We start from the raw sequence: 20,445 nt of genomic DNA, 5'->3' as shown, positions 1-20,445 counted from the left end.
AGCAAGGCTCAAAATTGTGTGGTGTTGGCCCAATTGCATGTTGACCCAAAGCCACGTCCAAGTGGGTCCAACGACCACATGAGTCTCTGCTTTAATAACGGTCAATATCAAAATGATCAACATTTATAGTAAATCATGACTTTTTAGTCGTTATTCCGACAACCATCAATGTCAAGGCCGCTGAATCCGTCCTAACTTTGATGACATTGGCTCCGCACTGAGGGCCACATATACCCTTCTCATGCAGAAGACCCAAATATCTTATTTCTTACTCTCTTAACCTCTCACATCACGCGAATACTTAATTGAACGTTATAGTGTCTTGCAGGTACACTCCCTTCACCAAAATTGTGCGAAGAGGCGTTCATCAGTCACAATCCTTTTGATCAGATAAGATCAATATCAATCTCTATTGAGATTGATGGGGTGCGGAAGTGAGATTCTAATACATTTATGTTATGAAACTAATCTAAACATAACTAAGAGTATAGAAGAATAGAGATGAAGGAGAGAAGAGAGAAAGATTAGAGTTTGTATATTCTCTTCAATGTGTGCATTACATTGTAACAAAGGGGTCCTATTTATAAACATATTTAGGGGACAAGAAAACCTACACAATAATGGACATTCATTACATATTATTATTCATAACAATTTAAATTTAAGTGGGAGTGATTAGTCTTTTCCAAGGTTTTTTTTTTTTTTTTGACGTCCTCCTCTTATTTCCGTTTCTCAAAGGCCACGATGTAATGTAACGTGATCCCGAAATCACACTGTAAGAGGCACACAGTTCTTCTCGTGTGCTACGCTACACACGATCAGAAACACAATGTTCGAGGTTCTTCTTCTTCTTCGTTCAGTTCAGTTCAGAAACCACTGCGAATTTTCAAAATCCTTCAAATCAATTCCTCTGAACAAAACACCAATTTTCACTTCCAACAATCAATCAACTTAACACACAATGAAATCACGTTTATGGTTAACACTTTTGTTCTTCTCAGTTAACGCATTGGGATCTGAGTCCAAGAGAACCGACGTAGCATACGCGAGTTTGTTATACGGAGATGAATTCTTGTTAGGCGTTAGGGTTCTTGGAAAATCTATACGCGACACTCGATCTAACAAGGATATGGTTGCTTTAGTCTCTGATGGTGTTTCTGATTACGCCAATAATCTCCTCAAGGTTCCAATTTTCTTCCCATTTTTCATGAATTTCGTTAAATTTAATTTCATTTGATAATTTTGATCCTCAGAATTATTAATATTAACCTAATTTGTTATATGTAATTAGGGTTTATGAATTAATTTGTTTATGTGTGTGTTTTATAGGCTGATGGGTGGATAGTTGAGAAAATTAGTTTACTGGAAAATCCTAATCAAGTTCGTCCAAAGAGATTTTGGGGTGTTTATACCAAGCTTAAGATATTTAACATGACTGATTATAAGAAAGGTACATTTTTTTTGGGTATCTTGTTATGCAAGTTATCGATGACACAATCACACATTAAGGTGCTGTTTACTTTGTGGCTATGAAGCACGGACACAGACACGGACACGGACAATGACACGCCGACACCAATAATAATTTGAGAAAATGACATAATTAAGTGTAATCATAAGTTTCGGTATCGTGTCGGTGTCGAACGCGGCTAATCTGAGGAGTGTTCGTGCTTCTTAGCTTTGTGGAAACTTTTTTCATTTTCTATAATGTGTGTTCATTTTAACTTGATGAAAGACTCTTGAAGTGAATTGTTGTGATTGGGAGAAGATGAAATGCATTTTCGGAAATAATGAAAATAATTCTTTTCATATTTTCAGTTTTTTTAGAAATGGAAACAATTTTGTTCACTTCAAGAGTCTCTTACCTCCTTTTTTTTGTGGTACATGTCTCTTACCTCCTTATTAGCAAGTAAAATTAACATTAATTTTAGAAAATGAAAAAGAATTTTTTTTCACAAAGTAAATGGGTCGTATAGTTTCCATTTAGGGTGTTGCTTTTCAAATGGGAATGTAAGTTCTTGGATTTACAGTGTGATTATTTTGATTATATATACGTGCAGTTGTATACCTTGATGCGGATACTATTGTTGTTAGAAATATTGAAGAGCTTTTCAAGTGTGGAAAATTCTGTGCTAATTTGAAGCATTCTGAGAGGTTGAATTCAGGAGTTATGGTGGTGGAACCATCTACAGCCCTTTTTAATGACATGATGAGCAAAGTCAAAACTCTTCCGTCTTACACTGGTGGTACGGTGATTTTTGCATACTTGATATTTGGTGCTGGTGTTTTTGTTTATATATATATTATGATTTCCTTTATTTGAGCCTGATTGGTTTGAGAACCATTGGCTCTTCCTTCTTTCACAGGGGATCAAGGATTTCTTAATTCATATTACTATGGATTTCCCAATGCACGTGTTTTTGAGCCAAATTTGAGCCCAGAAATTTTGGATACTAGACCAGTTCCTGAAATGGAACGACTTTCCACACTTTATAATGCGGATGTTGGTCTTTACATGCTGGCTAACAAGGTACTGGAATATAGGTAATAAGAGAATGATACTTTCCTTTTAAGTAACTAAGGGAAATTCTTCAGTGATACATCGGCCTTCCGTGTCTTCTCTTTTGAAATTAATCATGCCTGATCTTCTTATTTAAGTTTTGAGTTCATATGGATGCCTGTTAAATCAAGTTGCCTTATATTGTTTGACTTGTTTGTAAGAGTCCTGCATGCTTGTTTTTTGTCGTTTAAAGGAAGGAAAAAAAATCTTTTCAACAATTGGATGTAGATGGATGCAATGACCAAGAGGGGTGGAATTGCCACCGCTAAAATGACAAAAAATTTCATTTGTGTTGAGATGGTTTCTTTTTGTTTTGGTTAGCTTATGGTAGAAATTGAAGTAAGTGCTGAAGCAGCTCTTTGCTGTTATGACATTATGGTGATGTTAATAATGATAAAGGAATTCTTTAGTGCTGTTATTGGATTCAAATTTTACTGCTGGCAACATTGCAATTACAACAGTTAGGAGAAATGCTATCCTTAAAGTTAAACTTTCTAACACACGATTTACTCACATAAAGACACATCATCTACTTTTTTTAATCTTTAACTGGTCAGTTTCTTCTATTTTTTTGATAAAGAACCGTTCAGTTTCTGCATTAACTCAACAAATTTTATCTTCCATGGTTTTTTTTTTTTTTTGAACTGCAAATTCCATGGTTAACATGCTAACATCTCTTAAACATAAGATGGATGGAATAAATGTTAATAGTTAAAGAATAGATACCCAACCCAATTTGAGGGTTACTAATTGATTACTCTGAGCACACATTGGGGCAACACTTTAATATCTGTTCGACGAAGATTATGTACGAGGTGAAGTTAAGCGAGCGATTAAAACCTAAAAAATAATAAAGAAATTAAAATAAAAATGTAATAATCTCTCAACTTGCCAAGCCAATGACCAGTTAAAGGATTTTTTTTTTTTAAAAAAACAGTGATGTAGCTTCATCTGTGGGGGTGTGTTTAAAAGAGTGTGAGAGAGAGTTTGACCATAGCATTCCTCTAATAGTTAGAATCAACACTTTTTTATCTGGCTCGATGGGGAAAAGGCGTGATGGTGGAGGAAATTTTGAAATCATCTCTACATTTCCGTATTGCTTTACTTCATGCTAGAAACTGTTGGTTTAGCATACATGTGTTGGAAACCTTTTTCAATTGGTTCGAAATGTTCTTTCTGACTTTTTAGAGCGGTGATAGATGGATGAACATTGAAGTTTTCTGTAAGGAATTGAGCAACTCTGATTCTTTCTCTCTTTTTTTTGTCATAGTCCGAGTTAGCTGCAAGAATATTTCATAGTTCATACACTTACACTCTTTATACATACCAAACATATGCATTTAATTTTCCGAGTGTTCCAGTTAAATATCTAACATATATGCTGACGTATCCAGTGGATGGTAGATGAGAAAGAACTCCGTGTGATTCATTATACTCTAGGTCCTCTTAAGCCTTGGGACTGGTGGACATCTTGGCTTTTGAAACCTGTTGATGTTTGGCAGGTATTTGCGCAACTTATTACTCTATTTTTTGAAATGTCAAAAAAAAAAGTGTTTTGCTATTTTTTCAAAAGTCTATACTGTTTAAGTAATCATGGTGTCTAGTTGGCGTTCTTGAAAAATGTATTATGGCTTGACTTTTTTTTTTCTAACATTGTTGGTGCTGTAGAATGTAAGGGAACAGTTGCCGGAATCCCTTCCTGGAACCAGAGGGGGCCAAAATCCTAAAGACAGTTTTCTTGTGAAGTTTCTTTTTCTGCTACCACTTAGTGCTGTACTCTTCTTCTGTTACCGTTCATTTCAAAAGGTCAGCTATCGTGGACTAATATTATTCTAAAAGCATTAAGAATTCACCTAATTCTCATAATATTGTATTTCTGTAGAATCAAGGGTACTTTGGTTCCTGTTGTAGAAGCTCACTATGTGATCATGTCAGACACCTCTGTTATAGGATTAAATCAGGTGGCCCAATTTCTTATACTGGCATTTCTACTTCTACAGTCAGTTCCACCCATCAGGTTAGTTTTCGATATCTTAATAATCTTCTAGTTGTGGGATTTGAATTATCTTATGTGAGGCTTGCACTTGAACAACCAATTAATTCATTTGAAAAAAAGGAGATGGACACAATCCTCAACATAGAGTGGCACTGGCACAGAAAATTTCCAAACCCAACAGTATACATTTTTCACCAGATAATGACTGAGTCACGTAATGGCCTCACACAAGAAGATGCAAATCCTGTGGTTGGATATCATGCTTATATGTTTTTAAGATGCTAAAAGTATTATTTATTGATATTAAACAGCTCTTAAACGGTACTCAGTACAAGATGCCCGCATATTTGGGTGGTGTTTCTGTTTGTGTCTGTTTTATGGCTGCAGTGGTGTCTCTTGGACTAACTCTCATTATAGTACCTCGGCAAGTGACTCCATGGACTGGTTTGCTTTTGATGTATGAATGGGCATTCACAATATTCTACATATTATTTGGAGGTTATCTTAGTTTGATTTATCATTGGGGAAAGATCACGGCATCACGGGCTCCTTCCTCATTGTCTCAACCTGAATCTTCTGACGACGATGCAGGAAAAGGTATGTTCTCTAGAAAATGAGTTATTTAGCGATGTATTTTTCATCTGTGTCCTCGAGTTCCCTATTAATTTTTTAGTTCATAAATTTTATGTCTTTTTTCACAGGCCATCAGCGTCAAATATCATCTTGTGATGCCACTACATGGTTCTATGGGTTAGGGATGGCCTTCTTGTCCATTGTTGCTCCATCTATGCCTTGTCTTTTTGGAATTACCGCTTTGTTTCTACGGTAATTTTCATTAAAAGTTATTAGTATAGAATATATATATCATATTGAAAGATGCACAGTTGCCATTATGATTTGTTTGTTAAAAAATACAGTATGTTTTTGTTATCATTTGGCTTTAGTCTCAATTATTGAATTTCAAAATCAAATTTAAAAGAATAATGATCTGCAGTTAGCCTTTTAGATCTTGAGTTTTAATCACATGCATCTGATAAGAAGTGGGATCTGGAACCATCAACCATATCAACTGTAAGGTTGTTGATGATTTAATTGGTGTTTCTTTGTTATATTTGGTCAACATCTCAATTCAACCATTCTCTCACATTCAGCTAGAAGCAATTAGGAGCTTTGATAGTTTTGATTTTATACCTTTTAAGGGAGAAGGAGGGAAGAGTAAAGAAAATACTGAACAGAAAAAAGTATATTTATGGAAAGAACATCATAATTGTGTCAGGATCAGGAGTTTTTTTCTGCCTGTCTTCTACTGTAGTTTTATGTTGATTGTTATGCATTCACCTTGTAGTTGATTTAACATATTTCTTTTTGTAGTTATGATAAAAAATGACTATGATTGATTCCTCAATCTGACATTAAAGACTCCCACTTGAAATTTCACATGCACTTGTGTGCTCATACATACCTCAAATCTTAACTTAATTTATATTTCTAACAGGTTAGGTTTGATGATTGTTGGCGGCATAATATTAACATCCTTCATGACATACGCCTCTGAACATCTAGCTATGAAATCATTTCTTAAAGGCCTTGAAGAGAGGGATATTGCACGAAATGGGAACTTCTGTTTCTCATGATTATTTTTTTGAAGTGGCGTAAACTATGATACATTATTGTTCCATTTACCTTTACTTTCATTAAAATATGCATCATTGATCCATTTAAGTATTCAGTTAAGGTTCCATTCACAGCCCTTGTGTTTGATCTAGGCTTCAGCTAGATAAGCAAAGATTAGCAGCAACAAAGCATGACATTAGGCTGAAGAAAACTTAAGCCAATATTTGATTCTGGTAGTGGTAGGTTAACCCATAGGCAGAGACTTGCAGGTAGTTGTTCTTGTATTCAACTAACTTTGTAGCATTTATCTAGTGGCAAATGTAATTAAAAAAATTATTTTTTTTGTGTCTATCACGCATATTGTAATTTTTCAAGTTTACATTAACATTATTATTAGTTTTAAAGGAATTGCTCCATTGAAATAACATTTGAGTTACTGAGGTTTTTTATTTTAATTTTTTTTAGAATTGATTTTAAAATAATTGTCTTGTTTGATAATAATATTATAAAGGAAAATGCATTTAATACATTAACAATATCAATTGCTACATTTTTTTTTATTCTTTTACTTGTTGATTGTTTAACTTTTGCCCAATTAATCAAAATCATGCAGTTTTAGTCTCCATCAATATAACTCAGTTGGTAGGGACATGACATAAATATGCAAAAGCCGGGTTTCGAACCGTGGACACCGTACTTATTCCCCTTAATGGTGAAATTTTAGCTCTAGTATTCGACAAAAAAGAATTATGCAGTTTTCATGTGGTTATTAATTTTTTGATGATCATGAACCATCCTACTTCTGGACTTTATTGTAATCATTTAGCTTCCATTTAATTTTTTGAAGATCATGAACCATCCTACTTCTTGGTCTCCCAATTGAGTTATCTTGTTAGTTCGATCTTGAGTTTCTTTGATCAATGACAGTGATGCCAGTGGCTGTAGTTATTTTTGGCAGAACAAAATCAGTTCAAAGATGACACTGTTATTCTGTTAATGCTTTCTTACATGAATAAAGTGTTGGCTTATATTTTAAAGAAATGCTTTGACTAAACAATGAGTGGTGGGCGTTGGTTATAAGCCAAAACCTTGTATTTGATTTTTTTTATATAATCCATAATCTTGGACAATATAAAAATGAAAGTGATATAAAGTTCATCTTTTGTCATTTCCTTTCTTTTCATCTTTGCTTTTCTCAACAAAGAAAACTTATTTGTATCTTTCACTATACTTTTCTTTTTCTTCAGGTCCATGTCTTTTGTATGGGATCAACTTTTATGCAAAATGAATATTGAGACTTGTGTTAAAAAAACGTGTTAAAATATCTTTTTATGCCATAGTTTTATACAACCCTAAGAATTTCTTGACACCTCTAAAAATAAAATAAAATGGAGCAAAAGACTTTGGCCAACATAGGTAGTACGAAAAATAACATTTTACTTATATAGACAAAATGATAAGTCATTGAAAACTCAACATGCACAAAGTGGAGGGACCGAGATTCGAACTCGGATCATGACATCTGACCTAGCAATTTCAGCATTTCTATCAGTTAAGCTAGAATATGTGATGCTTTCCTAAATAATGTCAAATTTATTTGCAAATACAATCGCATAAACTACTTATGTGTGGCAGATCCATTACAAGCAACATGGCAATTCAAGCAATTCATTCATCACTTAAAAAGTTCACAAGACATATTGATATTTGCCACTTGAAGTTAAAACAAAAGAATGGAAAATATCAAAAAGGTAAAAAAATACTCCCTCCGTCTCAAATTATAAGGGAAAAAAAGCTCATTTTTTTTGTCCCAAATTATAAGGGAAAAAGTCATTTTCAAGAATGTTTTTCCCTAATTCTCATAAAATTAAATGCAAATTGCATTTAATTTTATCTCTCTACCCTTTTCTCAATAAACAACAACCAATAAAAATTATTTTTACATCTTTCTATGCAACTTATTTTAAGGAAAATCCACAAAAACATATTTCAAATTATCATGTTTTACTTTTTCTTAATAAGTGTGATTTTTTTATTTTCTCTTATAATTCGGGACGGAGGGAGTAGTCCTTGATCACAGTGTTGGATCCTTATATTGGATTATGGATTTTATTAAATGTTAATTGAATTCTTCTTGATCTAATCAAACAAATTAGTCGTCATGTTTGGTTTGTCATTATTTCCTTTGATGACTCATAAGCCAATAAAAGTTAGTTTAATGATAGGCCAGGTAATTAATATTATACCCTCTTTTGTTTGTTGGTGCACATCATTTTCCTCCAGGTGGGGGACACTTAGACTCTAATCCATGTTTAATTATCTTAATAATGGATAATTAATGAATAAATTATAGATAATGGACAATGGATTATGGAATTATCATGCTTATCCTCAAGTAAAAGTGTTGGAGATAAGAACTATGTATTTGAGAAAACTACAGATCTATGTCCTTAATTTTGCTTTATGTTGAAAAAGTGTACCACCTCACCTAATTAGCTTTTCCACACTACAAACAAATGGTCATTTCTTTTCGAAACTAGCTCAAATAATTCTCCTAATTAACATTTTCCAATAATAATAAAAAATTGATGGTGATAATTTTGTCCAAAAAAAATAGTGATAAACATAATTAGTTTCTTTTGGAAAAAAATAAGATATTTAATTTTTGTGACATATAATGCAAAATACAATTCGGACACGCCATGATTGTTGAACAAAAAAGTTAACAATATAGACTATAGTTCACTCTCGATAACTACTCAACCCTACAAAATCATAACTCTTAACACACATATTATCACTCTCAACACATTGAATTTGATGCGTGGATATATATATATATATATATATATATATATATATATATATATATATATATATATATATATATATATATATATATATATATATATATATATATATATATATATATATATATATATATAGGGGGCTGCTAACTTAGACCCAGTTGGGTCTAAGTTAGCAAGGTGCACCTTTTCAGTTGGACAAAAATACCCATGTTTTTAATTTTTGAAAGAATAGAGCAACAGGGGCATTTTTGTAATTTACCCAACAGTACACGCGCCCCCACCTTCTTTTTCCCCCCAGGACACGTGGCAGCGTGTTAGTGGACAAAATCAGCGCGCGTGCATCACACGCGCCGACAGGCGCGCGTGGTCTGAAGGATTTCGCGGAGAGAGAAAGCCTTTTGAAAAGGCAGGCCACGTGTCAGCATATGATTGGCTGCGTTAATTTTTTTCCATTTAATACTTTAAACTCGATTATTTCGTCGTAAATTAATTTTTTATTTTTTATTTTTTATACCAAAATTCATAATTTTTTTTTCTCTACAAATAGAGACTTGGTTCGTTAGATTTGGACACAGAAAAAAAAACCCAATTTTTCACTACCTTAATCTCATTTTTCACTACCTTACATCAACTCACTGAAACCATTCTACCAGAAAAATGGTTTCAGAGTACAAATCTCTGAAACCATTCTACAAGCTAAATGGTTTCAGAAGCAAATAACTAATAAACAACTTACTGAAACCATTCTACCAGCAAAATGGTTTCAGATTACAACTCTCTGAAACCATTGTACCAGATAAATGGTTTCAGAAGCAAACACAATTAATAAATTACTCACTAAAACCATTCTACCAGTAAAATGGTTTCAGAATACAACTATGTGAAACCATTCTACAAGCTAAATGGTTTCAGAAGCAAATAACTAATAATCAACTTACTGAAACCATTCTACCAGCAAAATGGTTTCAGATTACAACTCTCTGAAACCATTGTACCGAATAAATGGTTTCAGAAGCAAACACAATTAATAAATTACTCATTGAAACCATTCTACCAGTAAAATGGTTTCAGAATACAACTATGTGCAACCATTCTACCAGTAAAATGGTTTCAGAAGCAAACATTTGTTTTTAATTACCGTTTTATCTCATTTAATTAACTAAAAATAGTTTCAGGTCTCCAAAAATTTCATAAAATATACCAAAAGTTCCAGAATATTATCTACTATTTTCCTGGTATAATGGTTTCAGTGAGTTGGTTGAGTGGTGCGTGTTAAATTACAACACACAAGTAACGTATTTAGTAGACAAAAAATGAGATTAAGGTAGTGAAAAATTGCGTTTTTTTTTTCGGTGTCCAAATCAAACGAACCAAGTCTCTATTTGTAGACAAAAAAAAATTATGAATTTTGGTATAAAAATAAAAAAATAAAAACTTAATTTACAACGAAATAATTGAGTTCAAAGTATTAAATGAACAAAAATCACGCCCAGCCAACCATTGTGTGACACGTGTCCTACTTTTAAAAAGCAAATTTTTCTCTCTCCAGGTTGTAATCCAGTGTGACGCAGGCGCTTGAATCTGATGGATCAGGATGATCTGGGCTGTCTGATTGATCAGACAGTCTTGATGAGATCAGATCTTGGCTGTCTGATGGAAATCAACGGTCTGTAACCATGGTCCTTCGGTACGCGCGCGACACTGGATCCGCGTCTATTAATGGTTTAAGAAGGTGGGGGCGTGTACTGTTGGTGTAAAATTACAGAAATGCCCCTGTTACTTTATTCTTTCAAAAATTAAAAGAATGGGTATTTTGGTCCAATTGAAAAGGTGCACCTTGCTAACTTAGACCTAACTAGGGTCTATGTTAGAAAACCCCTATATATATATATATATATATATATATATATATATATATATATATATATATATATATATATATATATATATAATGATGTGTGGATATATTACTGTAATACTGAGTAGTCTGCTTAACGGATCTTGAATAAGATTTTAATACTATATTAAATTTTTATATTAGACCTTATCGTTTTATAAAATTGCTTTGTAAGGTAAAAATTGTTTCCGCTTATAAACATATATTCAAACTATGTTCAAAGTATCTATTATATATGATGTGAGACTCTTAACTTAAAATCCTTCAAACTTGACATAAACAAAAAATCCAAATCCACATAAATTACTTACTATGTAAAATACATTTTCCACAACGGTTGAGAAATAGATGTAAAAAAGTTCTCACATTTGATATCGGTAACATATATTAATCTTCCATTTGTTTTCATATATTTGGACTTTGAAGCTTCCATTAGTATTACACAAATTCTTCTCTTTTAAAATTTCCATTTTATAAGTAACAATTTATCAACTATTCTCTCATCCTTTCACATACACAGCAATATGTCATAACCTATATTAATTAGTACTTTCTATAATGTAAATAAAGCCAGAAGAAAGGATCACATGATTTTATTCTATCCTAGTATCATCTTTGGTTAATTAATTTACAGAAAAAGCAAAAAATTATTTATGTTTGTTAATTTTCTAACCTTGCCAAATGTATATTATATGAAGCATTGACACAAACATGTCATACGTTGACATCCGTAATATATATTTTAAGAAAATAGAATTAATCATTAGTAACTCATCTGTCAATGTTAGGTTCTGACACATGTTGGACATCAGATACACTTTAAATCTGAATTGTCATTACATAGATCAACTCAATAAATTAAGAACAGGGAAAAAAAACTGATTCTTATTCATAGAAATAGTAATAAAAATGCAGCTATGGCATAGCATAAGCAGACAAAGAAGGCTACATAATAATATCATCAACTCATCATCTCAACAGAGAAAGTGAGAAGGATTATTCATAGACATAGTGAAATAGATAACTTAAATTAATATCTTATAAATAACATGATATTATGATAATATATACTAAGATAGTAAACATTATTTGATGATTATGAGGAAATTAAACCAACAAAGAGAGATGAAAAAGCCAAGCATCAGACTTGCCTAGAGGGCCATATTTTCTTGTGATCACTTCTTTGTTCCATCATCTGGCCATGGATCCAACATCATCTTCAACAAAAGTCTTTTTCTTGTTGTTCTTCTCAACATTAAGATCTTCATCTTGATATTTTTTTTTCTTGTTGTTGCACTTATTGGAACAACAAGAGAAAAGGATACGATATATTTGTGAGACCTTAGTATATAAGGCTAAGATATGAATGAAACAAATGACTTAATTATATATATTCTATGTGTAAATATACGTAAGTGCCATTTATATTAAATTTAGTTATATAAGAAAATGACATGGTAGTCCACAAGTCCAACTTTAACCGATAACAATGTCGAAATTGTTAGGTCGGATGTCATGACTAGGGTTCGAATCTCAGCTTCCTCACTTGTGTGTGTGAATTTATAATGGTTTTGTCATTTCGTCTATCTAAAAAAAAATGACATGGTATTAATTGATTAGATAATGAGAAAGTATCCTACAAAACTCCAACTTAATTGTCCACAAATTTTAAGTCAATTGATAAAAATCCTGAAATTGTTAGGTCGGATCGACACTATAATCACTCTATTTTATATGTGTGAGTTGTAAAAAAAAATAAAATCTAACTTGTATATATGGCAAGTTAGTTGTGTATGTAGTTAGTGATCTCCATGTGTATGGGATTATTTTCATATACTATTACTAATTCAAACAGAGAAAGGAATATTCCATTACATATAGATATTTTTTACTTGGAATCTGATATTTATTTTTTTACACAACTTGGAATCTGATGTTATATTAGTATAACAAATTATTGATGTTGAAGAATAATTTTAGTTGTTTTTATTTGTTTTGGACCATGGATCGATGTCGGACAGAAAATAACACACGGTGGACCTCACTCACCAGCTATTTTGTCTATACCATATAGTTAGGGTGATTAACAAACTAAATTTCATTTTATAATTACTCATGAATTAATAAAAAAATTGTCATGACAATTATCAATTAAACATATAATAATTTAAAGTCTTGAATTCGAATCTGGATGAAAATATTCAACTTATAACAATATCGACATTAAGTCAGATCTTACAAATAATTTGATTTAAATGAAAGTATATATATGTAACTTTGAAACGGTGTTTGATATCGTCAAAACTCCAAAATAACTGTAATTAGGAGCAATTAAATGGATGAATTTTAATTGTAATTGATTAATCTATTTATAATTCACTAAAAATTATTTAAATAAATAAATTAAATTCACCCAATGAACATAAAAAAAAAAATACCCAATTCATATGTTATCATTTTTTTAATATTATTTATTAATAATTTTAATGATAGTTGGCCACTCGATTTCAATCCAATCTCGATCTATCCATGTTTAACTATTGTCTTCTCCTGTTCCAATCTTGTATGACTGAAATAGGTGGCACATTTTTTCTTTCAAAATTTTAACGTTTTTGCATGCCCAAGTCGGAGATCGAAGCGCTCTTCGATTCCTTTGGCAACCATTTTTTTCCTTTTTCATTTTTTTCCTTTTTGTTTGCGACCACAACTATTACTGCAACTGCTATTTAAAATTTGTGGATTCAATGTATCATTTTTAAAAATTTACATTCTATTGGGAATGAATTCATAATCCCCCAACATAAATTCAAAGTATAATTTGTAAAGTCACTTTGAAGGGACCTTAATAATAAAATTGAAATTTGGACAACCATACATTAATACATGTCAAGTGAAGTGGTTTTCTCATTCATGAGAAAGTAAAGCTTTATATAAAGTATGTATGAAAATGAAAGCAGGATAGATGTTGGTCATATAATTTTGATGGATGCTTTCAAGTTTCTTCTATCATACTCAACAATTATTTTGTAGTAGGTTAGGAAACAAAGAATTTCCCCAAATTTTTTTCTTTGTTTGACCAATCACGTGCATTCTATAATTCTATAAATTAATTTATTTTTTTGTTGCATTTTTCAATCACTCATACGGTATTTCGTTCAAAATATTTTCAGGGTGGTGACAGGAGATAAAAGAATTAGATTTTTATAAAGTTAGCTAGTTAAAGTAGAAACTATGTTGCATTCTAAATATTGGTCATGGGAGTTAGGGAAGAGTGTGAGGGACAAACAATCACATTTTTATACAGCTTACTATTTAAGTAGCAAACTCAATTTACACCTTAATCAGTGAGCGGGTATTTTTAAAAATGTGCAAGGCGCATGAGAAATAATATGAATTAGGTTATGTCTGTCATTTCATTTTACCAAAGGCGTGGCTTAAATAATTTTCACAATTTTTTATTTTTATCGAAAACAAGGCACAAGTTTGATTAAATATAACTAACAACAACTTTAAGCTAGGCGTGACAATAGAATCCGTATATCAGCGGGTAGCTGTCTGAATTAGTCACGGTTTAACGGGAAAATCTAAATTGACTGAATTTAGGTTCGAGTATGGGTTTTTTCCATTCTTAAAAGATAAGGGTGTGGCGGGTAGTCGAAACATTGATATCCAGTCGAAACTCGTTCCCGCTTATATCAAAATTATAGGTTGCCTATCTTATTGTTGAAACAAAATAATTTTGAACTTTTAACTTCTTTTATAATAAAATAATATCAAAATATAACTCAAATTCGTATGAAGGTTGGATGAGACAAGGATCGGATATAAATTTTGTATTCTGTCAGCTGCTTATTGATTTTGTTAGAGATGGAGAAGGAAGGAGAGTAATAATATACACCTGCTGGTTGAAGCGAAGACACCCATCTATTATCACGCCCACACAGCCAGGGGTCGTACATAACACAAACATTATCACCACTCCCACGCAGCCAGGGGTCGTACTCAACTTATTCACCTTAAAAGTGAAATTTTAATCTATTTGACAAAAATAAATTACCCTTATCATAAATAAGTGAAAAATCTGAAGCAAATTTTCTAAAATCTCTTGATTTTTTGGGTGGTGATTTCTCTTTTGTGGTGGTTATTTTCTAATATCTCTTTATTGATGACTAGGGAATTTATTGTAGTAGTGGATTTGGTTGCATTTTTTTTCTATCATTCATTTATACCAATTTTAACCCTTCCTTAATTTTTTGTCAACAAAAAAAAAAAAAAAAACTTCGTGGAGACGAACTTATAAATATGGCCTTCCTTTATTTTCTCTACGTAGCTTACAATTTATCAGGAATGACTTCTTAATGTACCATAAAAGTCCATCAGCCAGTCTAAAACTTTAAAAAACCATATTATACTGGAATTGATTAGAACCATTAATCTAGAATAAAGCTGCCAAAAAAATGAACATTTATGCATATGCATTTCAAGGAGTCAACTAAAATACACAGGACCTCTCTGCTGATTCCTTAAAATTATGGAACAGCAGGCCTACTAAAAATACCAGTACAACACTTCAAAGTCTGAATTGTGTCCTGATCTAACAAGCATTTCAAAGATTGCTGTCTGAAATTTCTCTTTCCTGACAATAATTAACAGGAAAGATGATATCAATAATAACTAGCAAGCAGATTCTTCAAAGAAACACTAGAGAAAATTCCAGGAAATTGTAGATACCCTGGTTACAGCATATCCATTAACCAGAACGGCACCATGTCTCTGAATTGCAACATCCTGAAACAGAAATAAGAGAGACAGCAGAAAATCTGTGGCCACTTATAAAATTAGCAACCTGCTTGTGTATTTGTATTGCACTATATATATATGTTTCTTTCTTTTAGCCTAGCATGAATTTGGGTGTATGAGACACAAAATAACACTAGCAACCCAAAACAAAAGCATGCACTTCAGCCCAACTAGTGACAGTGTAAAGAGTACCAGATAAACCCTTCCAATTGGATGAGCTTTCTTCATTGTATTCTTTCTGTTTCTTAACCAAGCCAGAAAACAATGGGACAAATGAAACACCAAATTGTGTCCCTATTGTCCTAAGGCTTGAACTTGAACCAACCACAATTCCTACATCTGCTTCAAGTAGACAAAGTAAATCACCCACCGAATCTCCGATGTAAACGGTTAATTTCTTCTTGTCATCTTTGCAATTTTCCAAAATATTACGAAACGCTTGGACCTTGTCAATGGGAGACTCCACCTTCTTAACAATGTCACCGGTAGAAACAGATCCCTCATAACTGAACTCATTAGCATGAACATCCATCTCATTTAGATCGGCTGGCCAAAAATTAGAAGAATAAATTTATAAGACAATAGGAAACTAAAATATCATCATTTGTCAACTACAATCAACTCGACAGCAAAGATTTGGCCAACCCAATATATGCTAGGAAACAACGGAACAATTAATTCAACATAAAATCATGGATATGCTCCAAGAAGATAACTCAAAAAGGGCAAAAAAAACATGAATGAAGAACTCATGGTGGCTCAAATTTCAAAAATAAGTTTCCAATTTCTTTGCATCACAGTAACAAAAAATCCCTTATAACAACCAAGGTCCAAGGGCAGAGTAGAAACAAGTTAAAAGATTCTATCCCTCACAAATTTAAGGATTAAAAACTTAATATGATCACATCAGAATTTACTGCCTTATTCCGAGAACTTTTAAAAAACATCATATGAAAGCTCCGAGGTGAAAAAAAATCACCTGTTCATCAACAATCCAAGTCCCAAACAGTTTTTTTATAGACCCACCAAGTCTAGCATATCTCCTAGTGTACAAAATGGGCAATTGATACAGATAGAAGTATCCTATTATTTGATTCAGCTAGCTAAAGTTGAAAATAAACATTTATAGTACTAGTATCATCGGAGATAAATATATAACAGTTCAAGGTAAGGAATATGTACCGGAAGAGAAAGCAGACCTAATGAGGTCACCACACCAGCAGTATGAAAGAACATGCACACTGGCATTCAAATTTTCATTCTTAACAACTCTCCGAAAAAAGTCAGTGCAACCATCTTGAAGTATCAAACGCTCTCCAGCACGCTTTATATCTTCTATATTTATACCCTTGAGAACCCCGGACTCAACAACCCTATTGTTTGCTGAGTTCTCAAATTTTGAGAGTTGCTCAAGTGCCATAGACAGTTCTTTATAATCAAAATTTTCTACTGCAAATCACACAAGGTCAAAGCAAATTAAAAAAATCTACACAAAACACATATTCTTCCTAAAGCAGTTACGACCATAGTAGAGAGAATACAGAAAAGCATCATACATCTATTGGCAGGCATAATGCTTTCTATACATTGCTCATACTCCTCTGTATACAGTTTGGATAGAGAACTCCATGTATTCCTGAGGTCAGAAGACAACATTCGAGTTATTTGATCTTCAGGCTGATTGTCAGATTTTGGTGCAGTCACTATAGCAATTTCTGCCAAGATAGCAGATGAATCAAGAACGGTGCATGTTAAATCAAAATCAGAAAAAATCACGATATGATCATCTTCAGGGTTATGTCCTTTAATCAAGGGTACTATAGTTGGCTGAAAGAGTGGTTGAGCAGTAAAGAAGTCTATTTCAAGCTTCATTGCCTGGTAATAAAGCTTTTCAATGACATCAAGTTCTTCACCAGTCAAAGTGATGCTTAGTTTGTCGAGCAACTCTTCGGTTTGCAGAGCAGAAGCCTAAATTCAAATATAAGAATAACTGAGTAGTTGGGTCTAAAGAATGCCATGACTAAATGTATATTTGACCAAGATTCAAAATAGTATCCAAGGAACCACAAAGGCTATATGCTATGGCTCTACTGTCAACATGACAAACCTGGAAACCATCAGAGGAATAGTTGTCGATCCACTTGCTATATGGGTGAGTACTTTCGTTGGAGTCCGGAAGTTCCTTGAACTTTTTACCAAGAAAGGCATAAAGCCTCATGCAAGGAGCCATGGCACCCAAAGTATAAGCAGCAATTTTTGTTTTCTCAAATGGTGTTGCAAGTTTAGCAGAGCTTTTCAGTCCTTCAATCTTCCCAGAGGCTGTAGCCAACAGGAAGTCTGTATACTTAACTGTTGCAGAGTTAATACTGTGCTCTTTGGCAAGGTCCAATCCCCATTCCTATACACCATTAGCATAAAACAATAATAATAAAGGGGGGGAGAAAATCACAAGCATGTAAAGTACATGTTGACTGTTTGAAAATTTCATGAAGCAAGGATGAGATGAGATATTTCGTTCATTTAAACTTTAAATATTGACTTAACCATAAACATGGAATCAACACTATAAATGACGAAAACTACAACAAATGGGATTTAAGCAGAATCTAATTTCCCTCTTGATAAATAAATTACTAGTACTCTTTCATTGTTGGACTGGAATGGATGTCCCTCACATCATACTCCAATCACATAAAACATCACTATTACGCATACAAATTGTTTCAAGTTATTCAAAAATTGAAAAGGAGTCAAATCAGCATTTAGCAGAAGAAATTCATCCCCTTTACAAGTTAAAATTAGGACCAATACCATTCACAAGTTGAAAATTATGACAACAGTGTTCTTCCCCTTAAATACTTCATTGTCAGGATTAACAAACAAAAGCTATGGAATTATAACTAAGATAAAAAACCTGCCCCAATTCAGAACAATGTTACCGGGAAAAATGTCTTACCTCTACTAGTGAACCGTGCATCTTCAGCTCCTCTAAAACTGTCTTCCTCAACTGAGATAGTCCAAGCTTATCGTCGTCATCGTCAGCACACTCTTCAGCCGACTCATACCTATGAAATCATAAAAATTGAAATAATAAACTTAAACAACCAAACTACTTACTATAACCTTTTAATAGTTCCTTCTCTTAAAAAAAGACACAGAAGGAGAGTAAGGGAGAGGGGTAGGTCTCACATAGTGTTCTAGATTTTAAAGACCGAAACTCACCTCAATCAAATGTACATACAATTTCACATATAATCAAACTCTCCAGTTTTGGTTGCCGACAAAACTGACAAACAAAAGGGAAAAAAAAAATAGACATAAAAGAAACTTTCATACACATGAACTTTCAGTTGCACTCACTTCTGAAATCCATAAGTTCAGTTGCACTTAATCACACGAATTCAGTCAAGAAAACAACCTATTTCCACCATCCAAGACAACAAACATACTCTAATCACTGTTATCAATTGCTAATTGCAAATAGCTTATAGCGGTTTGTTCAAATTCCGCTACACATATTTTTTACCAAATACTTATTTTTTGTATTAACCCCCGGTTCCCAAAGGAGGGGCCCCCGGTAATCCAGAGTTTGGCCGCGAGGTAAGTAAAGTCAGGCCAAGAATTGTTTCCACCCAGAATCGAACTCGGGTTTCCTAGGGGAGTTCATTAACCACCGGAGTCCAATGTCTTGTACAAATTCCATAGAAGTTTAGTGTTTTGTACAAATTCCGCTATGCTATAAGGCTATAACGCCATAACACAACTATATTCATTATCTAACAACACTTCATACTCTAATATTCTAATATATCTATAGAGTTTTCTACAGAGATCAAAAATCAAATTAATATCTATGTACTTTGTTTTGTGAACTTATTGAGCAACCAAAACTTTAGAGAAAATGACTGGCAGCATAGGAATAATCAAGAAAATAATATAAAGAATTAATAACGAAAGAGACTCACGCTTGAGCAAAAGCGCGAAGAAAATGAACATCTTGCGCTATGTAATGACGGAAGGAATCGATCTTCAAGTTACCAGAGGCTAAAGAAATGACAAAAGGAGCGTACATAGCGAAAATGGATTCGCGGTTGAATTTGATCCAGAAACGCTTCGCAAGTCCAGCTTCGCTGTGATTGTGAATAGCTGCCATTTGGAATCGGTTTCGAAACGACGATCTAACGAAACTTGGAAATGAGATTGAACGGATGTTGTTGAATGTCGGAAGGGTTTTGATAGGGTTTGGGAGGAACCACCGCATGCGCATCGAGTGGATAAAACACACGGCGGCGATGATTCTCTCTCTCACTCTCACTCTCGTTCTCTTTCTATGTGTGTTTTAGAATCTCTACACAGAGAAAGAGAAAGAGAGAGAGAAAGGGAAAGAAGAAGAAGAAGGAGAAAGAGAAAGAGAAGAGACGAGTGTTGCTGGTGCAACTGCTGCTGGGTGGTTTCTTTGATTGTGGGCTTTTCGTTTGGGCTAGGCCCGACTTAATTTCGATATTGGGCCTCGACTTTCAACTTGAGATCCATTGAATTTCTTTTCGCCCGCTCTTTGGATTTTCAATTTTACTATTTTTGCTATTTAAATAGCTGACGTGTAAAAATGAGAAAGAAAAAATTGTAAAAAAACTGTTCACTACTTATCTGGCGAACTCTTTTCGCTATCTATCATGAACTCTTCAATAACAACAACATAGTATATTGGAATGAAGATCAACAACACAAACATAAATTAAATACAAACGAGACTATGAAGCAAACACTC

At 33.1% G+C, this 20,445-nt stretch overlaps 2 protein-coding genes across 3 annotated transcripts; one reads left to right on the top strand and one right to left on the bottom strand.

The window, feature by feature from the left end:
• The first annotated feature begins 753 nt into the window (after positions 1 to 753).
• LOC123903149 (inositol phosphorylceramide glucuronosyltransferase 1-like) lies at positions 754 to 6,592 on the top strand. The gene is made up of 10 exons (XM_045953055.1): positions 754 to 1,183; positions 1,330 to 1,450; positions 2,061 to 2,246; positions 2,367 to 2,530; positions 3,955 to 4,062; positions 4,229 to 4,366; positions 4,443 to 4,577; positions 4,868 to 5,153; positions 5,258 to 5,381; positions 6,052 to 6,592. The coding sequence occupies exons 1-10, from the start codon at positions 962 to 964 to the stop codon at positions 6,188 to 6,190; spliced, it is 1,623 nt and encodes a 540-aa protein (XP_045809011.1). The 5' UTR covers positions 754 to 961; the 3' UTR covers positions 6,191 to 6,592.
• An 8,732-nt stretch (positions 6,593 to 15,324) lies between these two features.
• Positions 15,325 to 20,165, bottom strand: LOC123903148 (bifunctional TH2 protein, mitochondrial). Of its 2 annotated transcripts, XR_006807846.1 has the most exons (7): positions 19,643 to 20,136; positions 18,634 to 18,742; positions 17,785 to 18,075; positions 17,234 to 17,645; positions 16,860 to 17,126; positions 15,609 to 16,223; positions 15,325 to 15,513 (listed from the first exon to the last, which is right to left on the bottom strand). XR_006807846.1 is itself a non-coding variant. In XM_045953054.1 (6 exons), exons 1-6 carry the CDS (start codon positions 19,942 to 19,944, stop codon positions 15,811 to 15,813), a joined length of 1,794 nt encoding a protein of 597 aa, XP_045809010.1. In that variant the 5' UTR covers positions 19,945 to 20,165; the 3' UTR covers positions 15,325 to 15,810. The 2 variants fall into 2 exon arrangements, 1 of the variants encoding a protein (XP_045809010.1); XM_045953054.1 differs by having other exon boundaries at positions 15,325 to 16,223; positions 19,643 to 20,165.
• Positions 20,166 to 20,445: the final 280 nt, after the last annotated feature.

This window comes from Trifolium pratense, linkage group LG1 (assembly GCF_020283565.1).
Source record: "Trifolium pratense cultivar HEN17-A07 linkage group LG1, ARS_RC_1.1, whole genome shotgun sequence".
NCBI lineage: Eukaryota > Viridiplantae > Streptophyta > Magnoliopsida > Fabales > Fabaceae > Trifolium > Trifolium pratense.
This window is presented reverse-complemented; position numbering and strand designations above follow the sequence as displayed.

Coding starts and splice junctions, on each gene's coding strand:
- LOC123903149 (XM_045953055.1), top strand. CDS start 962: ATGAAATCACGTTTATGGTTAACACTTTTGTTCTTCTCAGTTAACGCA. Junction 4,367..4,442: donor GTTACCGTTCATTTCAAAAG/GTCAGCTATCGT, acceptor GTATTTCTGTAG/AATCAAGGGTACTTTGGTTC. Junction 4,578..4,867: donor CAGTCAGTTCCACCCATCAG/GTTAGTTTTCGA, acceptor GATATTAAACAG/CTCTTAAACGGTACTCAGTA.
- LOC123903148 (XM_045953054.1), bottom strand. CDS start 19,944: ATGCGCATGCGGTGGTTCCTCCCAAACCCTATCAAAACCCTTCCGACA. Junction 17,646..17,784: donor ATTCCTCTGATGGTTTCCAG/GTTTGTCATGTT, acceptor ATTTGAATTTAG/GCTTCTGCTCTGCAAACCGA. Junction 16,224..16,859: donor TAGGTCTGCTTTCTCTTCCG/GTACATATTCCT, acceptor ATTTTTGGCCAG/CCGATCTAAATGAGATGGAT.